The sequence below is a fragment of the Nesoenas mayeri genome (assembly GCF_963082525.1).
Source record: "Nesoenas mayeri genome assembly, chromosome: 2".
NCBI lineage: Eukaryota > Metazoa > Chordata > Aves > Columbiformes > Columbidae > Nesoenas > Nesoenas mayeri.
The window spans coordinates 6075845-6097400 of record NC_137543.1 but is presented as its reverse complement, the minus strand read 5'-3'; the positions used below and the strand labels follow the sequence as shown (position 1 = coordinate 6097400).

Sequence of the window (21556 nt, the reverse complement as noted above, 5' to 3'; positions counted from 1 at the left end):
CCTGTGCTCTGCATTGGGGAGGCCACACCTGGAGTATTGTGTTCAGTTCTGGGCCCCTCAGTTCAGGAAAGACATTGAAGTGCTGGAGCGGGTCCAGAGAAGAGCAACAAGACTGGGGAAGGGACTTGAACACAAGCCCTATGGGGAGAGGCTGAGGGAGCTGGGCTTGTTTAGTCTGGAGAAGAGGAGGCTTAGAGGTGAGCTCAGCACTCTCTAGAACTACCTGAAGGGCAGTTCTAGCCAGGTGGGGATTGGGCTCTTCTCCCAGGCAGTCAGCAATAGGACAAGGGGCCATGGGCTTCAACTCTGCCAGGGGAAATTGAGGCTGGCTATGAGAAAGCAATTCTGTGCAGAGAGAGTGGTCAGGCATTGGAATGGCTGCCCAGGGAGGTGCTGGACTCACCGGCCATGGAGGTTTTTAAGCTGAGATTGGCCATGGCACTTAGTGCCATGATCTAGTCAATGGACTGGAGTTGGACCAAGGGTTGGACTGGATGATCTCTGAGGTCTTTTCCAACCCAGTCGATTCTGTGATTCTGTGATTTTAATATATTTTTTTAAGTACCATAACTCTTAGAAACCTGTTACCTTGAGGCACAACAGATGAGTTAATTCACACAAGCGTTCTCTAGTTTTCCTTAATTATATTTGTAACTTGAACTCAACTTTATCTTAAATCATTTGTAAACGGAAATAGAAATCTATTAAAAATTAAACTATTATCTTAAGGGGTAAATTTCACAGAATCACAGAATGTCAGGGGTTGGAAGGGACCTGGAAAGCTCATCCAGTGCAATCCCCCCATGGAGCAGGAACACCCAGATGAGGTTACACAGGAAGGTGTCCAGGCGGGTTGGAATGTCTGCACAGAAGGAGACTCCACAACCTCCCTGGGCAGCCTGGGCCAAGCTCTGCCACCCTCACCAGGAAGAAGTTTTTTCTCAGATTTAGGTGGAACCTCTTGTGTTCCAGTTTGTACCCATTACCCCTTGTCCTATCATTGGTTGTCACCGAGAAGAGCCTGGCTCCATCCTCCTGACACTCCCGCTTTATATATCTGTAACCATGAATGAGGTCACCCCTCAGTCTCCTCTTGTCCAAGCTAATTCATTTTGGGAATATATCAAGAGGCTTGACTTTCAATCAGACTTCTTTAAAAGACACTCGGATTATAGTCCAAAAAAAACCTACCCAGAAGCAAACTAAGTTATTCAAGTGGGGGTGGGAATGTTGACAATTCACTTATGCTTATTCGCAGTTCAATAATTTTGTTTCTATTACAGATTAAAATGCCGAGTTGCATAAAAATCTTAATTCTTTCTATGAGGTCACAGATTTATCTTCACTCTGTGACCTGAACATTTATTAAAGATGCAGGGTAACAATGTCTCATAGATTATATGATCAGAAACCTATAGAAAGACTTAAAAAAGTGTCAGTGGCAGGAAATCTGAGATAAAATACCAAAGAAAACAAAATACCATGAGTAGATGAGAAGTATTGTCGTAACAACATTAGTTCAATAAGAAAGTGCCTCCTTGCCTCAACATATATAAAGCACAGCTCAAATTAGGAACCGTGTATGCACTGGAGTCAAATACGGAGCAAAACTTGCGCGATAACCCGATTTCTACAACAATAACCAGACAAGCCTTTCTTATTCTTCCTGTCTTGAGAATTTTGGTCCCTGCTTTTTGCACTGAAGAAAATTATTACAGAAATACAGAAGATACTGTAGAACAACAGTATTCCCTAAAGATGCACAGATATCCCTCATCTCTTCACCTTAAAATGCATTTAACAGTAGACTTCACTTAATCCATATTCCTTTCAGTTCTGAATTCCCCAGGTAACCTCAGGAGCCCGGTCCTTCTCACGTCCTCTACTGATATTTGATATTCAGCCAACCACTACGGTTCTAAAACCTGCAGAGAAATCTGCAGAGGAACTTGAAAAACTGTAGTGCCCATTTTCCATTTAATTGCTTTCCAATCAAACCGAGCCCTGAACAAAACGCAGACAAATCCACGAGAAAAATGCATTTCCAGTTACGCAGAGGATAACATGGAAATATCTTTTTAAAACTTTTTACTGTTCTTTAAGGTTTTCCTAATTCATAAACCAGCAACCTACTCACACACAGACAAGTATCAAAAATTTCAGTTGAAAAGCTAAAATTCAAGGCTTATTTGATGGTCAGGAAGGTAAAATAAAATAAAAGGGCCACCATAACTCCAAACAGGTAGCCAAGCAAACGTGAAGGAATAAATTTTTAAAGCATAGGAGATAAATGATCAAAATAAAACGTACCTTCCTTCAAGAGAAGAATACAGCAGAAAAAAAGGAACGTATTTTAGAGAAACTGTGAAAGTCTGTTGAGACGTAGCGCTGCAAGACCCTCCTGTGCCAATCCATCCTGTTGGGTTGGCTTGGCCTGGGTTGGGTTGGATTGGGTTGGGTTGCATTGGATTGGGTTGGGTTGGATTGGCTCGAGTTGGGTTGGATTGGGTTGGATTGGGTTGGATTGGATTAGACTGGGCTGGGTTGGATTGGCTTGAGTTGGATTGGGTTGAATTGGGTTGGGTTGGATTGGACTGGATTGGATTGGGTTCAGTTGGATTGGGTTGGGTTGGGTTGGATTGGATTGGGTTGGGTTGGATTGGGTTGGGTTGGATTGGACTGGGTTGGATTGGGTTGGGTTGGATTGGGTTGGATTGGGCTGGATTGAGTTGAATTGGGTTGGATTGGATTGAGTTGGGTTGGATTGAGTTGGGTTGGATTGAGTTGGGTTGGATTGAGTTGGGTTGGATTGGGTTAGTCCAAGGCCAATGCTTCAGCGCAGCTGACAGAATTGTAATAATGTTCCACTGTACCAGAGACTTTAACTAGTTGAGCACAAAGGATTAACCGCTCTTCATTTTGCAGCATTTTGAGGTTGTTTTTTTTTCAACTCCTTCAAAGAGCGGTATCTCTTTCTTGTCTCAGAGAGCAAGTTCACAAAAGGCATTTTCCATTGGTTTCCTAATCCTCTGAGCTGAAGGTTTGGGTTTCAAAAAGCACATTCCACTTTTATAAATTTCAAATTGTTTGCAGGGAATAGTAACCGAGCACCTTCCTCTCTTTCCTGAGATGTGAAGAAAGACTTTCTTATTCTTTCACAGGAAATTACATGTTCACTGAAAATATTCCAGTATGTTTTTACATTTTAGTCCTTTTTTGGAGGGACATGAGCTGGGTAAGAACACACTACATTCAACACATCATGTATTTTATAACACTGTTTACCAACTAAGGAAAGAAAAACAAACCAAACCAAACAAAAAAAACTTTCTATAAAGAAATTATTCAGTAACAAAGTATTATATGTCTATTTGAAGACTTCAAAGAAGTTGGCTTACCTAAAAGTTCTCCTTTTTTTTTTAAATTTAATAAAGCGTCAGAAAACTTCTAACACTAAATTTACGCTCACTCCCTATTTCAGTGATTCTCAACCAACTCACATTTGAGTATATTCAAATATATGAGACAAACTGAAGTTTGACCTCCAAACTGTATGGTCTCGTTATGTTGTAGTCTAAACCATACACACGAGTATTTTGAAATAGGGAGATTTTTTTTGTTGAACCTAGAAACGAAGCCAAAAATTAAGATGTAAACCAAAAATGTACTACAATCTCAATTATAGCCTGAATTCTATTTGCATTTGATATTCTTACATATTCATGCACAGCCTTAAAAATGTCCACACAGTTTGATTTTCTTTCTGAGTAGGATGGTAAAGCCTGTGAGCTGAACAAAAGAGGAAAAGAGAACAAAAACAACTCTAGAAATGGTTTTAATGTTTGAATTTTAACATGAAAGGATAAGGCTGTGGTATGCACGTCTGAAATTGCAGACAGTTATGTAGATGTAGATATAGAAGTGGAAGAAGATGCTTCCACATCAGTGACACGGCCCTTGCTCTTCCATATGTTCCTTTCATAGATAAAAATCCATGTTCCAATCATAGATAAAAATCCAAGAAATTACACTCTTCTTGATCAGCATCTCCAAATTCCTCCACTTCCCCACTTCATGGAAGATTTTTTTTCATCAACTGTTCTTCTTCTGTCACATCATCATTCACTGCAATATACAGCAAGAATCATAGAACGGTTTGGGTTGGAAAGGACCTTCAAAGCTCATCCAGTGCCCCCCTTGCCATGAGCAGGGACATCTTCACCAGCTCAGGTTGCTCAGAGCCCCGTCCAGCCTGGCCTGGGATGTCTCCAGGGATGATTCATCCATCACCTCTCTGAGCAACCTGGGCCAGGCTCTCACCATCCTCATGGGGAAGAATTTCTTCCTTATATCTGATCTAAATCTCCCCTCTTTCAGTTCAAAGTCATCACCCCTTGTCCTGTCAGTGTATGTCCTTGTAAAAAGTCCCTCTCCAGCTTTCTTGTAGGTCCCTTTTAGGTACTCAAAGGCTGCTCTAAGGTCTTCTCAGAGCCTTCTCTCCATGCTGAACACCCCAACTCTCTTAGCCTGTCCTAACAGCAGAGCTGTTCCAGCCCTCTCACCACCTTTGTGCCCCTCTTCTGGACTTCTCCCACAGGTCCATGTGCGTCTTATGTTGGGGGTCCCAAAGTTCGATGCAGGACTCCTGGTGGGATCTCACAATAGCAAAGTAGAGGGACAGAATCACCTCCCTGACCTGCTGCCCATGCTCTTTGTGATGCAGCCCAGGGTACAGTTGACCTTCACATCTGCAAGTGCACACTGCCAAGTCCTGTTGAGCTTCTCATCAACCAACAGCCCCAAGTCTTTCTCCTCAGGGCTGCTCTCAACCCATTCTCCACCCAGCCTGTATTTGTGGTTGGGGTTGCCCTGACCCCTGTGCTTTTGGCCTTGTTGAACTCCATGAGGTTTACACAGGCCACCTCTCAAGCCTGTCAAGGTCCCTCTGGACGGCATCCCTTCCCTCCAGCGTGTCCACTGCATCACACAGCTTGGTGTCATCACAAACTTGCTGAGGGTGCATTGATCCCATTGTTTGTGCCACTTACAAAGATGTTAAACAGCGCCGGTCCCAATACCGACCCCTGAGGAACGCCGCTCACCACTGGTCTCCACTTGGACATCGAGCCATTGACCACAACTCTGAGTGTGACCATCCAGCCAATCCACCATCCACCAAGTGGTCCATCCATCCAACCCACATCTCTCCAATTTAGAGGCAAGAATGTCATGTGAGAAACTGTCAAATGCTTTGCACAGGAACAGCAGTTTAATGACATTGCACAGCATCCGTTTTCATAAAATGGCCAAAGACGTAAAGTTTTTAAAGCTAAACTTGTCACTCGCCCTAACGAGCTTTTGACACAGATCAACGATAAAGTTAGCACACTATTCTTAATACTATACTAAGATATAAACCTTGAGATTTTACACCTGTTTTCACCGATAGCAGTAGAAAGCCCTAAATAAATAAATAAAACTGGAATTCTCTAAAGCAATCCCTCAATGAGAATATTAGTCCAGACCATCTTACTAAAAAATTGCAAACTCTGACATTTAAGACTTGGTTTACCCCATAAACAGTAAATGTGGAGCTTGCTGTGATTATTATCCCGACGTTTCTCTGGGTGAAATGAAGTTGCTGAAGTAGATTCTGATGTGCCCTTTCAAAAATGGCTTGGCATCAATTACAGCTCTCACATTCTGTGTTCCCAATTTCTTCTGTGGAAAACTATCACACTTGACCTACTCTTTCCAAGTCCCCACAGTGATAAATCACTAAACTTCATTCTCTTTCTCATACTCCTGGGTAAGGCAGCTATTAAGAATGTCACTTTTAGCTAAACAGAAGATCTGCAGCCTAAAGATTCTTCTTTTTTATTAAGCTGCACTTTAACTCCTTTGGCTGGTCGCCCAAAAACCAGAACAAACCTCCATGAATAACTATCATCTGCGCCTGTGACGGAGAAATTGAGAGTGTTTCAAGAAGTTAAGTAAAAAACTGAAGATACTCATCTTGCTTGAAGATTTATTGAATCTCAAATTGAGAGAAGAATTGATCTATAGTTTTAAAAAAGAACAGAATAAAAACTGAGCCATTTCAAACTAACCGAATATAGGGTGCTAAGAAAGTCCTGCACATGGTACGTGGCGTTTATCTCAGCCTTCAGAAAAGCTGCTGTTCATTATTTGCTGTGCACTGGCTGCCTGTGGTTAAAAGAGCACAGAAAAAGACCAAACTGATAAAATTTATGTAATCTCAAAAAAGTTCCATCAAACATCTGGCAAGCAGAGATTATCATAAGCAGGATGAGCAATATCTAGGCAAAAATGTAACAAGAAGTTGAAAGCAATTTCAGCAGCAAACTTCTAGATCGTTACATTTGGAACTTGACCCTTTTATAACCCACGGACTTAATTTTAGTGACCAGAACAAAATGCTACAAAGAGAGTTAAAAGAACCTAAATCACTATTTTGTGTATCCATGTCTTCTTCCATATACTCAAAGAGGCCATTGGTATTCGGATCCTGATAAGAATTGTAAATAAAAAGTGCTAATAGTAGCGGCTACATTCATTAATACATATTCATTAACACAACGAGGCTGGAGATGCTGTTTTCTACCACTAAGTCGTAATGAAATTAAAGCACAGCATCGAAAGTGCAATTTCATTTACAGAGTAACTGTTCCAGTTACTATTTGGTTAAGTTTATCACATCAGGATGATTTTTTTTTAGGTAAGCCATTGGTTATTGTTTCAGGGAAAGATGTAGAAGGGTAATACATCACTATTAGGATTTAAGTCGGAGGAAATATAATGTACGTTCATGATGCTGCATGTAAACTTACATTTCTGACTAAATCACTCAGAAGTTAGAAAAACTATAGTATTTCCTCCAAGTAGTAGTATTCCAGAACTACAGAAGTCTCCGTTATTTTCAGGGGCAAAACAAGAAGGAAAGAGATACCAAAAAAGTAAACAAGGCATGAGTAGTATTTATTTGCTATATGATTTACCTACTGTGTTATCTACTAGGTTCTCAAGATGCAAACAGCTATAAGGAAAAAGGTGATAATAATTCAGTTTGGGGTTATAAATTAAAACTTACAAGGTGAAAAGAAATGGAGGAATGTAGGATGTAGGTGAAATGCGAGCTGGAGAACTGCAGATGAAATTTCCTTAGTTAAAGCACCGATGGAGCTGCACAAACTCAATTGTGGTAGAACAAAGATTGTCCAAGAGAGTTCTTAGAATACTGACTACATTACAGCTCATTTTAAAATGATTTTGATTTGGATGCCTAGATAAAAATGAAAATGCAGCCATGAATTTTAACGAACTTCCACGGAACTCACAAATGCAAAGCTTCTAAATGGAATTACAGATACTCAACTGAGGACAACTCTGTGTCGTACCAAGTAGCAACAGGATTTAGAAACGCAGCAAATAACAGCAGTTCCAGAATGAAATAAAAAGCACAATTCCATCTATTCTTTGTATTCAGAATTTTGCTTTACGTAAAAGAATAATCCAAATATATAAAATTACTTTTAATGCACTTCCAGCTTTTCTCCACCTGTTTGATGCAAGATGTACATTACACTGAAACTCTAATCTTATGTCACGTAACATTTTCTTCTATGCATAGATTTAAAGATTTGAATTACATTCTCTATGATACTGTTCAGTAAATGGCATTACTTTGTTGTAAGTGTCAGGAACATTAACATCCTTAAAGTAGGATACAGTTAACTGTAGTAAGACAGCAACTGCATGACGTGCTCTGCATTTAATTTCACGCTCACGTATGTTGAATTCAAATCTTGATCATCCTTTCATAAGCACCTGAACAAATTCACAGGATCAATTTCTGCAGGCACTGGAGAACACTCCAGCTGCCCCATCGCTTGGTCTCTGTAATTCTATTTTCTGGTGCATTTCAGGTTCTGCCACCACGTTTTCCCACCAGAGCAGTTGCCTCCCAGCCAATTCCACACTTTTGGTTAAGTTAAAACGCTAGAAATTATCATCGTAAGTCTATAAAAAATGAGCACAGCAAGATTCTACGTTTGTCAATACCCATAAATGAAAATACCGCACAAATCTTTGTAAGGATGAAGTGTGGAAATACATTTGGCCATAAAGTTAATATAGCATCCAGAATTTCTATTATAATTGAAATCTAAATGTCAAATGCTTGCAAGAGTCACTACTTACGACAGAATGTGTGTATCTTCCACATTTTCAGGTGCGTCATTTGGGAAGAATTCTTGTGTTGCAGAGTAAGACTTTATATGCTTAGGGGTAAAATAGATCTTTCAAATGTTACCTATAGCTTTTGTCATTAACATACTTGAACTCACTCTGTTCAGAACTTGATATGACTGACCATGAGTCAATTAAGAACTGGAAGACATGTAGGCAAAGACGTTTAGCACTAAAAATAAGCACTGTTGAAAGTAAGGGTTTATTAGCTGAACTGTAGCATGACACCAAATATGCTACAGGGCTTCTGATTCAGACCTGGACGGGATACTCCCATTTTAGAAGCATGTAAAATAAATCAAAAATAAATCAAAATCCACCTGTAGAGGAGATGAAAAAACATTTTAAACTGGATAAAATCCAAAGTATGAGTAGGGAAGCTGAGTACTGATAAAGGCAGTTAATTGTTGTGAGTTAATTAGAGCAAGTCTTAAGAGGGCTGATCAACTGTGCTCTTTATTCTTGGTGCTGAGACATTCTCCACTTGGAGAAGCAATCATGAGACTAGTGGAGCAACACGGGATCAACATCAAGAGCAGTAAAAACACTCAATGAATGAGAAACAAATAAATAAGGTACCTGAAATACACAGTGGTCTTTGGTCTAGACCCTATGTCTGATGTACCTCGCCTGTTCTAATTAATAAAATGAAACATGAACTCACAGCAGCAAAAATGAAGTGTATCTATCCAGAGGTATCCTGAATTTATGTCATTTGACCATATGGTGCGTAGTTTAAATGCTGAGAGCTCTAGATTATGGGTGATCTCTGTCCTCTGGAGCAGCTGTTGTAAGGAAATGGCCTCAAGTTGCACCAGGGGAGGTTTAGATTGGATAGTAGGAAAGATTTCTTCATGGAAAGGGCTGTCGAGCATTGGAACAGGCTGCCCAGGGCAGTGGTGGAGTCATCATCCCTGGAGGGGTTTAAAAAGTGTTTAGCTGAGGTTCTTAGGGACATGGTTTAGTGCCAGAATTACGTAATGGTTGGACTTGACGATCCTGAGGCGCTCTTCCAACCGAAACAATTCTACGATCCTATGAAATGTATCATCCAATGCAAGCAGAACATTCAGAAAAATATCTCAATTTCTAATGATTCTTAAAAATTTCTTACAAAGCTGACTGGATGTTCACCAACATAATCTAAACGTTTGGTCCAACCCTCTCCCCACTTCAAGTTTCCATCTCAGCCAGTCTTCACATAAGCCCATGTTTTACTACATATGTCTCCATTACTTTGACCCAGTCACCTTCCCCTACACTTTTTCCCTTGCTTTCTACCCAGCTCTTTGACAAATGTCCACTTCAAGATGAAGATTTTCTGCTTTCATATCTTAATGTCACTAAGAAATGAATCACTTACTGCTCTTCTTTTGTAGACAGAACTTCTTGGGCATTACCATGATAAACAACCCAAAGCAACCTGATCTGGGTGAAGATGTCCCTGCTCATGGCAGGGGTGGCACTGGATGAGCACTGAATTACCTTCAACCCAAACTATTCTATGATAATTTCTGGATTTCACAATGATTTCAGGGCATCCTCGTCCCCAAATGAATTCCTCTGTTGTCACCTTCTGAGTTACAACAGCTGCTTAGGAGCAACTTCTTTTGTCTGGAATATCTCCGGTGTGGCAGCAGTGGGACACTCTGAACCCAGGTAACAGATAGATCAGAATGACTTCTGCTTTGATACTCACTGGACACAATATTCCAGGTGTGGTCTCCCCAGGGCAGAGCAGAGGGGCAGGAGAACCTCTCTGACCTACTGACCACCCCCTTCTCATTCACCCCAGGTACCATTGGCCTTACTGGCCACAAGGGCCCAGTGCAGGCTCATGGTCATTCTGCTGGCCCCAGGACCCCCAGGTCCCTTTCCCCTACACTGCTCTCTAATAGGTCATTCCCCAATTTATACTGGAACCTGGGGACAGAGAACTGCTGGAGAGAGTCCAGCGCAGGGCAACAAAGATGCTGAAGGGAGTGGAGCATCTCCCGGGTGAGGAAAGGCTGAGGGAGCTGGGGCTCTGGAGCTGCACAAGAGGACACTGAGGGGTGACCTCATTCATGGTTACAGATATATAAAGGGCGAGTGTCAGGAGGATGGAGCCAGGCTCTTCTCGGTGACAACCAATGACAGGACAAGGGGTAATGGGTACAAACTGGAACACAGGAGGTTCCACTTAAATTGGAGAAGAAACTTGTTCCTGGTGAGGGTGGCAGAGCCTGGCCCAGGCTGCCCAGGGAGGTTGTGGAGTCTCCTTCTGTGCAGATATTCCAACCCGCCTGGACACCTTCCTGTGTAACCTCATCTGGGTGTTCCTGCTCCATGGGGGGATTGCACTGGATGAGCTTTCCAGGTCCCTTCCAACCTCTGATATTCTGTGATTCTGTGACTATATTAATGACTCAAATGTAGTCTGGCAAGCTGATCAAAAACTACCCAAAGTTGTTCATCTCAAGAGATACCAACACGTTCCGAACTATAGCAATGGGATTTTATGGCAGATGAGCAATGAGGCCAGCGATGGCCGGGGATGACACCTTGGGAAAAGCAGCTCTCATGACTGCAGAATCTGTTGCTGTTCACACGAGCTCTGTTTATTGTGTTGGTGTCAACTTTAATTTTTCTTCATTCATCTTTAGACAAGAGAGAGAGAAAGATGAAGTGTGGTTCATAGCGTAGATTGTACCTGCCGCAACTACCCTTGATGAGACGTTTGTTTGGATATCAGTAGACTATCATCTCTTGTTTACTGAGTGACAATGACAAAAGTGTGAAGAAAACAGTGTCTACGACAGGCACACAGTGAATCTATCAAATTTTTTTCTATCCACACAATACAAAAATTTTAATGCTTCTTTCATGTCAAATAAAAACAACAAAAATAGGAATACTTCACGTTGTAAAACGTTTTGAATTGAAACTGCAGCTACTGCAGTAATAATACCCAATGTAAAATATTAGATGAGATGAATGAATTGAATTTATTCGAATCCAGAGGAGTAGCAAATTTATTTTTCAAATAGCTCTAGAAATTAACTTTAGGAAAATATTTTCTTTGTGTTCTAAGTGCAATCATCTCTAGGGCAAAACAGAGTGTTTGTTTCTTGGTGAAACAACTTGAAGGAGAAGAAGAGGGCTGGTGAGCAGAAACGGTGCGGGATACTCAACTATTTATAGAGCCCAAAACCACTAAAAGGAATCTAAGCAATGCCTAACTAGTAAGAGAAGAATAGTTTAGGGCATTTAGACCCAGACTACTCAAAAACTGTAGGCTTTCGTCTAAAGCCAGATCATAATCAAATTTTGCCAAGCATGTACTAATGACCAAGAATCCAGCCCTCTCTCGTTTGTACAGAACAACTCTATTTTTATTATCATCTTTATCTGAAGGGAAACTCTAATTCTGGTCCAGAAAAGCAACAAAAACCAGCTCACTGACCTGGCAAAGGTTAATCTGGCTCATGGCTCCGATCTAAGCAGACTGCAGGAAATGTGAGTGGCTTTCTGGGAGTTCTCTCATAAATGTCAATTAATTATTAAAAAGTATATATATATTTTAATAATAATCAATTTGAGAAGAGAAAGAGCTTTGGGATTATTTTCTTTTCTAGGCTTGAAAGTTATTAGGGAAACAGAGACTTGTATCTTCCTTTTTTATTGGTCTTCATAAGACTTGACGTGTTTAATACTGAAGAACTCGGGGACACAGAATTTCCATGCATAGTATTGAATTCCACCATAGGACATATAGGATTGTATGTTTGTGCCTAAGATTCCATTCCTAAATTCACATTTAGCCAACCAAAAAGAAGGAATCTAAATTTCCATTGTGCTCTATAAATTCTATATCCCCACTAACATCAGCAGGATCCAGAATTGTTCGAAAGTTAAATTAAAAATGAATTTTTCTGTTTAACGGCTTCAACTTAGAATGGATTTAAGGCTTACAGGTAAAAAGTTAGAGCTTAAACTTTCAACAACATAAAGTTTATCTTGATTAACAATATAGAATCATACTAGAAGAGCAGAACTTGAGAACTGCATGGAAAAAATCCAATTAAGGCCTGTGTCTCATTTTAATACATTGCTAAATCAGAAAAGATACACTAAAGATAGTGTATTAAATTAGATTAGCTCTACATACCATATTTTGACATTTCCTACCATTTACTGATAGTGCAGGAACAGAGCAGTTCAACAAGATTACTTAAACCTCTCCACTTGCTGTGGTTGAATCTCTAGAATTACAGCTCCCATTGAGTTTGCAGAGGCAAATTCTCCTGAACATATAAATTTCAAAACAAATAAATTAGATGAGGCCCTTATAAATTAATAAGCAGCCCTCAGTCTGCCAGAAATCTGGCCAGTAATCAATGTCTATGTTTAATATCTTAAACTAAGATTTTTTAAAAAGAACAATATGTTTCCAGAGTTTTCTTCCCCCAACCACAAGACATCTCCATTTCAATGTCTGAGTTGGGCTTTTGTCCAGTTAGGGTCATGTAATGTTACTTAATCCCAGATTTATTCAAATGAAACCATGGACATTCTGTTGAAATGAGATATCTTGATGAATAATTCTCCTCTTCACCCTGTGACCAAAAGGAACTACCAACAAATTACCATTAAGTGATGGTAATCACTGTGAATTTAAGGACCAAATTTCCATGGATCAGACTCATCTCTAAGCCTCAAGTCCATAATATGTGGCACGGAGTAAGGGTGTGTTTCTTCTATCGCTAAGAAGAACCAGACTAAGCCAAATAAACCACTTCTAAGCATGAAAACCAGTATAGAATTCACCAGGTTACAAATAACACATTGTTTGCTGAGAGACTGTGATATTTGTTGAAGTTTCTCTCCACAGATTTTCCATTAAGATATAGAATAGTTAAATATCGAAACAGACTGCAGTGTTACTCAAAATCTAACAGATTCAGATTTAAATTTGACTATTTCACGTGCCATTATTACCACAGCAATGTCCAGATGCGGCCCACAATGACCAAGGGTTTTAGCCACACTTACCACAACTACTCAGCAGCGAACAGGAGCAAAGAGTATATGAACATAATATTACACTGTGATATTCTATTCAGCTTAAGGCTACGAGCAAGCTTTATGATGAGGTCATAAAGCAATTTTGAAACTGAATTTATGAGATCATTATACCAGTCATTTCCAGAAGCCACTGACTGGTTTATTGGAAGAAAGCCTACAGCAAAATTGAAAATGTGGGTTGCAGAGAAGTTCAACACTGGCAATATCCAACGCTGAAGCACAAAAACTGTACGGCAAACGCGTAGGGAAGGAAGGTTTAAGCATTAAGACTCCTAAATATCTGACCAAGGATGTTTCAGAATCAGCAACAAGAGAACCATTGATTTACATTAATTTTCGTCTGCAAAAAAAATCACCTTTATTTGAAGACTAGCTTACGCACAGCATACAGGATTGAAAAATAACTGCTACTGAATATTCACAGACACCTATTCCTAAATCAAGAATAAACAACAGCTTTTTCACCTCACATACCAATTTTTAAAGATCAATCTTGTTTCCTAACTTAAAACCCACACCTGCTTCTTACATTAGTCCTTATCAAACCATTTTAAGGAAATTGACTGTTACAAGATAAACCTTAAAATATAATCAAGAAATCCCAGAATCCCAGAATGTCAGGGGTTGGAAGGGACCTGGAAAGCTCATCCAGTGCAATCCCCCCATGGAGCAGGAACACCCAGATGAGGTTACACAGGAAGGTGTCCAGGCGGGTTGGAATGTCTGCACAGAAGGAGACTCCACAACCTCCCTGGGCAGCCTGGGCCAGGCTCTGACACCCTCACCAGGAACAAGTTGCTTCTCCTATTTAAGTGGAACCTCCTGTGTTCCAGTTTGTACCCATTGCCCCTTGTCCTATCATTGGTTGTCACTGAGAAGAGCCTGGCTCCATCCTCCTGACACTCACCCTTTATATATCTGTAATCATGAATGAGGTCACCCCTCAGTGTCCTCTTGTCCAGCTCCAGAGCCCCAGCTCCCTCAGCCTTTCCTCACACGGGAGATGCTCCACTCCCTTCAGCATCTTTGTTGCCCTGCGCTGGACTCTCTCCAGCAGTTCCCTGTCCTGCTGGAACTGAGGGGCCACAACTGGACACAAGATTCCAGGTGTGGTCTCCCCAGGGCAGAGCAGAAGGGCAGGAGAACCTCTCTGACCTACTGACCACCCCCTTCTAACCCACCCCAGGTACCATTGGCTTCCTGGCCACAAGGGCCCAGTGCTGGCTCATGCTCACCCTGCTGTCCCCAGAACCCCCAGGTCCCTTTCCCCTATACTGCTCTCTAATAGGTCGTTCCCCAACTTACACTGGAACCTGGGGTTGTTCTGCCCAGATTCAAGACTCTACACTTGCCCTTGTTCTATTTCTTTCAATGTTTCCCCCCCAGCTCTCCATCCTGTCCAGGTCTCTGATGGCAGCACAGCCTCTGCCGTGTCAGCCACTCCTCCCAGCTTGGTGTCACCAGCAAACTTGCTGACAGTCACTCTGTTCCCTCGTCCAAATCCCTGATGAATATATTGAATAGCACAGGCCCAGCACTGCCCCTGAGGCACTGCACTGGATACAGACCTCAACTGGGCTCTGCCCATTGACCACAACTCTCTGGCTTCTTCCCTTCAGCCAGTTCACACTCCACCTCACTAATCATCTTAATTGACACTGTGTGGGACACAGACAATAAAACCCAATGAATTCTTCTGCAGCAACAGAGAGCAACCGAAGTAACTTTTAAGGAGGCTCTAGGGCACTCAAAAATATTAATAAATATCAAATATTTTGAGACTCGAGTTCATAGAGAACCTTGGATCAACTCTCATGTATATACCGCAGTTTGTTATGTTTTAGACAAAGTTCTTACCGAGCAGAAGCGTTTGCATTTGACAATAAACATATATTCATGCGCTCTGAAAGATCCCTAGTCTAAAACCAAGCAAGTCAAACCCTGAAATACATCAAATTCCTCACAACCCAGCCAAGAAAACTGGATCAGAATACATTCTAATTACATCTTTCAATGCTTAATTGACTCAATTAGTTACAATAACTCCTGATAGTTCATTTGGAATTTGTCTGGCTTTGATTTGAAGCTACTGGTGGTTCTCAGATTTCTTCCTCCTGAAGAGCACTGTCCAAGTAGAGAGGACGCAAACTGGTCGTCTGCCCAATACCAACCCCGTACGTCCATATCCACAGATAATTAATTATGTGGGTAGTCTGCTGAATTAAAAAATACACCTAAGACATTCTAAATAGGTCTGAACTTCATAAGCATTTTTAATCCAGAGAGACTGGTTGATAGGAGTTTAACTGGGACAAACCGGGATGAGATTATTTATGGGTTATTTATTATATTTATTTATATATTAACACGGTAAATAGAAATAGAAGTTATAGAAATGAACATTTGTTAAAATGGAATGAACCACAATGGTAAATCACCCTACAGATGGCAATACCTCACTGCAGTTTTCTCTCTCCTCATCTCCAATAGAGCAATCTTACACATAGAGCAGAAAATATAAGCCATATTTTTCCTGTCACGGATGTCGTCTGCAAATATACGATTAGAATGATAATAATCTAAGTAATTAGAAATAGAATTTTGTAGACTTCCTCCAGAGCTTTATCCTGCTGGCTGTTTTAACACCTGGTTTTTCATTTCCACCCCTCTATAAATCACCTTTTCTAAACATGACAAAAATTGCAAGGTTAGTGATTAAGCCTGGTTTAAATAGATGTTAACACAGTAAATCGTTAATTTTGAGCATGCTGTACAGCACTCATACAACTCAGGCTCAACAAGGATGAGCAAGGAATCCCTGGATGCTACTGGGACGTGTGTTCTCTGTTGAACGCAGTTTTGATCACCTGCAAGGTCCTTCCATCATAAAATCCCAATCAATTAAAATCAAAATCCACTCCATAAGCCTAACAATGGAACTGAGCATGTGCATTCCCACTGGGCTATTTCACTATACACTATTTAATAAACAAACAATTCTTGCTTTACAGCTCCCCAACATCCTCCTAATTCCATCACATAGATCACTGGGAACCTGCAGCTTCTCGGTTGCCAGGACAACGGGCTGACAAGCAAAAAGTGCATCAAAAGGGGCTTTTTCATGTATTCGGTGCAAAGAAATTCTGCATTTCTGGATTTTTAGTCCAATTTTGAAATAAAATTCCCCTCAATTCTCTAAGTCATTAATGCGTAGAGCTCAGACATTCCACACAAGGTTCTAAACTTCATTCATGCTGGACATTTTAGCCACTTAAATATCAAATTGTTTCGTCAATCCTGTTTATTTATATTTAAGAGTAATTGGGAAATACCTTGTTATGTCATAAAATACAAAGAAAGGCTTTACTAATTTTTTATCATCTTTCATACGCTGTCATCACTCTTTTTGCACTATAGAATCAAATGACCGTGAATTAGCAGTACTAATGAGCCAAAAGAAGCACACTTAAGAATTAATAGCTTCACCTGTTAATTGATCAAACAGAATTGTAAATAACATTACTGGGAAGAAAGCAAATTCACATGTAAAATGAGAAAAGCAAAGCCTGTGTTTGCTTCTTAGCCAAAGTCCTGCTGAGCCAAATATTGCCGTGTACAACAATCTAATTAATGTAGATCACGGATCCACACAGGACACGTAGCAAATACTGCAAGGCACGCGATGTTCACCAAAGCTATGGAAGAGACCAATGAAGTGCTACAAGTACATTTTTTGACAATTATTTTATTGTCATCTTAAATTATAGATCCTGGAAATCTGGCCAGTGGGAAACTGTTCTTATTTGACTGGTCAATACTAGAAGTTTATGTCTTCCATAGGTAAGATCTTCAACAGAAAATCAAAGAGTAGGGAAGACTCTCAATAAACACGGTGCAGCTTCTACCTACACAACTATTCTTCCATTCTCCTCCTTTTGCTTTTCTTTTGCTTCTCTTAATTACTCTATTTTGTTACTTATATGAACGCTTCTAAAAAGCTTATTACTGGAAGTGTGAAGATAAGGCCTTGACCCCAAAATGTTTAGAAGGAACAAATCCTGCCACGTATTTTAATACAAGAAAATCAAGACTTTACACAGAAGCACCTTCTTGCAGAGTAAATAGGATAAGAAAGGAATGTGAGGTGAAGAACCAACAGTTCCCGCAATATACCATACTGGAAACCAAATCTTCACAATTTCTACTGTTCTCCTCATCTTGTTTCACCTTTTTCCTTGTTTGTTCTACTATAACAACCCAATCGCAGCACACCAAGCTGTTCTAAAACCAAAAAACCCAACGGGAAATACTTACGAGACAAAGACACCTTTATTTTTTGAATTGCACAACAAACCATAAGACACAATGAAAATCGCATCTTTTACTTATCTGGATGTCACTTACTTACCTTCACGTGACTGAAATCACCGACTTTGCTGCTTTCTTGTGGATTAACAGGTTTGGTCTCTACTCTCGGTTTGACAACCTGCCGAAAGGGGCTGGAGAGCGGCAGTCCAGTAACGCTGATTCCATCTAGAAATAGAATAAGCGGAATTACTTTTGCTTCTCTAAAATTCTGCTTTATTCCAACAAATCCATATCTGTATTATCAAAGGGAGAGCAAAGACGCAAAAAGAAATATGAACATTTTATACAGAAAGGCAAAAGAAAAGGTGAGGATTAGTTTGCTCTATTTTTCCCTATCAGCCAGAAGTACTCAAATAGGAATACACCGAAAAACTCAGCGAAGGTCACAGAAAAAGGAAGGTACCTGCATTTGAAATATCACACCAGAGATGGCAGAGTTAGTAATATAAAATTAGTCATAATATTTACAATATTAAAAAAGAACAAGGATAAAAGTTAGTGGTTTTCCATGACAGCGACTGCTTAGTAACTTTAATTTCTAATATGAGGCCTCAAGATTCGTTTTTCAAGCGTATATTGTAGAAAAGAACAGAAAATGGAGAAGTCATGTTTTGTACCATCTACTCATCGAATAATACATAAAATATTTCACATGCATAACAACGGCAGAATGCACACCAAGTTTACATTGTAATAGCCATGAAAATCTCATCAGAAATGCATATTCTTAGAGGAATGTCCTCACTTTGGTATTTACTACCAGTCTGTGCTGGTGTATAGTACAGCAATAAAAGACAATATGAAAACTTAGGAGGATCTTTTATTACTGACAAGCTAAAATAACTTGAAGGGAGGAGTGGCTGACATGCCAGAGGCTGTGCTGCCATCAGAGACCTGGACAGGATGGAGAGCTGGGCAGGGAAACATTGAATGAAATGTAACAAGGGCAAGTGTAGAGTCTTGAATCTGGGCAGAACAACCCCAGGTTCCAGTGTAAGTTGGGGAACGACCTATTAGAGAGCAGTGTAGGGGAAAGGGACCTGGGGGTCCTGGGGACAGCAGGGTGACCATGAGCCAGCACTGGGCCCTTGTGGCCAGGAAGGCCAATGGTACCTGGGGTGAATGAGAAGGGGGGTGGTCAGTAGGTCAGAGAGGTTCTCCTGCCCCTCTGCTCTGCCCTGGGGAGACCACACCTGGAATCTTGTGTCCAGTTGTGGCCCCTCAGTTCCAGCAGGACAGGGAACTGCTGGAGAGAGTCCAGCGCAGGGCAACCAAGATGCTGAAGGGAGTGGAGCATCTCCCGTGTGAGGAAAGGCTGAGGGAGCTGGGGCTCTGGAGCTGGACAAGACGACACTGAGGGGTGACCTCATTCATGGTTACAGATATATAAAGGGTGAGTGTCAGGAGGATGGAGCCAGGCTCTTCTCGGTGACAACCAATGATAGGACAAGGGGCAATGGGTTCAAACTGGAACACAGGAGGTTCCACTTAAATAGGAGAAGAAATTTGTTCCTGGTGAGGGTGGCAGAGCCTGGCCCAGGCTGCCCAGGGGGGTTGTGGAGTCTCCTTCTGTGCAGACATTCCAATCCGCCTGGACGCCTTCCTGTGTAACCTCATCTGGGTGTTCCTGCGTTTGCTGCTTTATGATGAGCGAAGGACCTGCAACCCATAAACCCCAATTAAATACGAGCAAAATCTTGCATATTGCAGTAGACACATATATCTAAAAATATGGGAAACGCCAAATTATTACACAAAACCATAAACATATCTCCTTCTGGGAGATTTCTATCAAATTATATTTGCTAATATCATATTCCAGTTCCAAGGATAAACTAAAATCTGAACCTGTTGAGGATGAACTCCTCAAAAGATTGAAAAAAATAAGAAAACAGAAGAATATGATGGAGCATGAAATGATTTTGCTCCATCATATTCTAAATTCACAGGTATCCAAATAAGAAAACAAAGGGCATATTCCCATATTACTTCCAGTTTCCTTCACTAACTAGTTTTAAAATGCACCTTAGTCGAGTCTTAAAGATAAAACACCATAACAAACATCAGACGTGAAGATGCTGATTCAGGAGGCTTGAAGTTTTTAATTTCTAATTAACTTTTTTCATATGGAAAACCAACAACAACAAAAAGTGAAAAGACAGATCACTATTTCCCAAGAAATTAACATTTCCATGGCTAACCATCATCAACATCATCTGCTTCCTAAAATGTCGATAACCTTAATATTCCACTAAAATTAAGGAAGCTTTTTATTTAATAATATAACTACATTAAATCATGCACTAATCCAGTCCATGAAGACAAAGCAAAATGAAGAGAGATGAGAGTGTGAAATGATTTTGTATGGGCTAATAGGTACTTATAACGTGCATAAGAGAAGACAGAGTATCAAACCATCCCTAGACGAGCTCTTTGCATCTCTTAGAAGCCAACTGATATTAAAGAAAACATAATTATTGGCCTAAGATTTGGGGCAATAATACACTAAAAAGTTGAAGACAGCTTGTGAACAAAATGCATCATGAATAGATTTGAGTGCAGGCTTTGGAATCAGCTCTTTTTGAATGAAAATGTAAAGTTTTATCTAAGGAAAAATATATATATTTTTTAAAACCGATGAATGATTTTCACCAGTTCTATATTTACAACAAAAGTGGACACTGGTGCGTAACATTGAAAAGAAAACCATGAGAAGAACCGAGCATGAAAAATTGCACGGCATTAGTCAGATTTGCCATTTGATGGAAGGAAACAAGTTTTCTTTTGAGAAAGGAATAGATAACACCTAAAATAACATAATGGACACACAACTAATGTTTTATCTGCCTTCAAACATGGCACAGAACAGAGTCCGGCACCACACACTGTGTTATATCTCCAATAACTCACCCCTTCACAACTTCATGCAAGGGGACTTGACTGCCAGAGAACAACAAAAAAATATATAACATTCTGCTGCTAGCAATTTTTTACAATTATTTAGCTTTTCTGTTCTTTGACCAGACAGCAAAGGTGCTTCGACATTGTCCAGCTCCTCTGAAATTCATTCAACATTAAAACATAACCATTAAAGAATGGGGAAACACGTCCTGTTAAAAGCCCTGCAGAACTTCATGACGGCAGAAGAAAACAGTGAATTGACAAATTTAGAGCATCGATGAAGTTTTCTATTACTTGATATTTATGTTTTTTAAGACTTCACACATTTTATTTTCTCTCCTGAAGTTTAGAGATTTGAAGAGGATCGATCCCTCACCGTTTTCTTTTGTCAATCCATACTGTGAAACAGCTTGAGTAGCCTTTCACTATAAAAAGGACAATTGTCTTTTTACTCTGTCCAGAAATCTTCCTAATTTCTAGAAGCCACACTGAATATTTCCATGGCAACAGCACATGACCAATACTTTTTCCATGGTAACCACAAGAACACATCTTGCCTTTCCAACATCGCACTCGCTGCTGTCACAACAGAGCAAAATCTCTTACCAGCGTTTGCTCTCTCCTCTTCAATGTTAAGTAAATAGGCAATTTAACTCCATGGGCTACTTGTGCAATCCCACCAAATTTCATATTTGAATAAGGGAAAGTTTACTAAGGGAGTTAAAGGTGGAGATTTTCAACGTGGTGACTAAGGACTGAAGAAAGAGGTGGCACAGGACATCTACCGTCCCGATCTAATTGTAATGCCATGTTCTACGACAATTGTTGGCCTGATCCAGGTGACAAAAGTATAGACACTTTCCAACAGGTGCAGCACAGCTCCCGTGTAAACTCTGTAGCCAGGAAACCCTTAAATAACCTTATCACTCATGCCAGGACACAGTGGAAATAA

The 21556-nt window shown here is 40.4% G+C and overlaps 1 protein-coding gene across 1 annotated transcript in view; it reads right to left on the bottom strand.

Moving 5' to 3' along the window:
- TRAPPC9 (trafficking protein particle complex subunit 9) overlaps positions 1-21556 on the bottom strand; it is a gene marked incomplete at both ends in the record, with an annotated part of 507143 nt that overhangs the window by 396762 nt on the left and 88825 nt on the right. The window contains one exon of the mRNA XM_080339501.1: positions 17744-17868. Coding sequence (XP_080195627.1) covers positions 17744-17868 — 125 coding nt within the window. The remainder of the gene's footprint in view (positions 1-17743; positions 17869-21556) is intronic.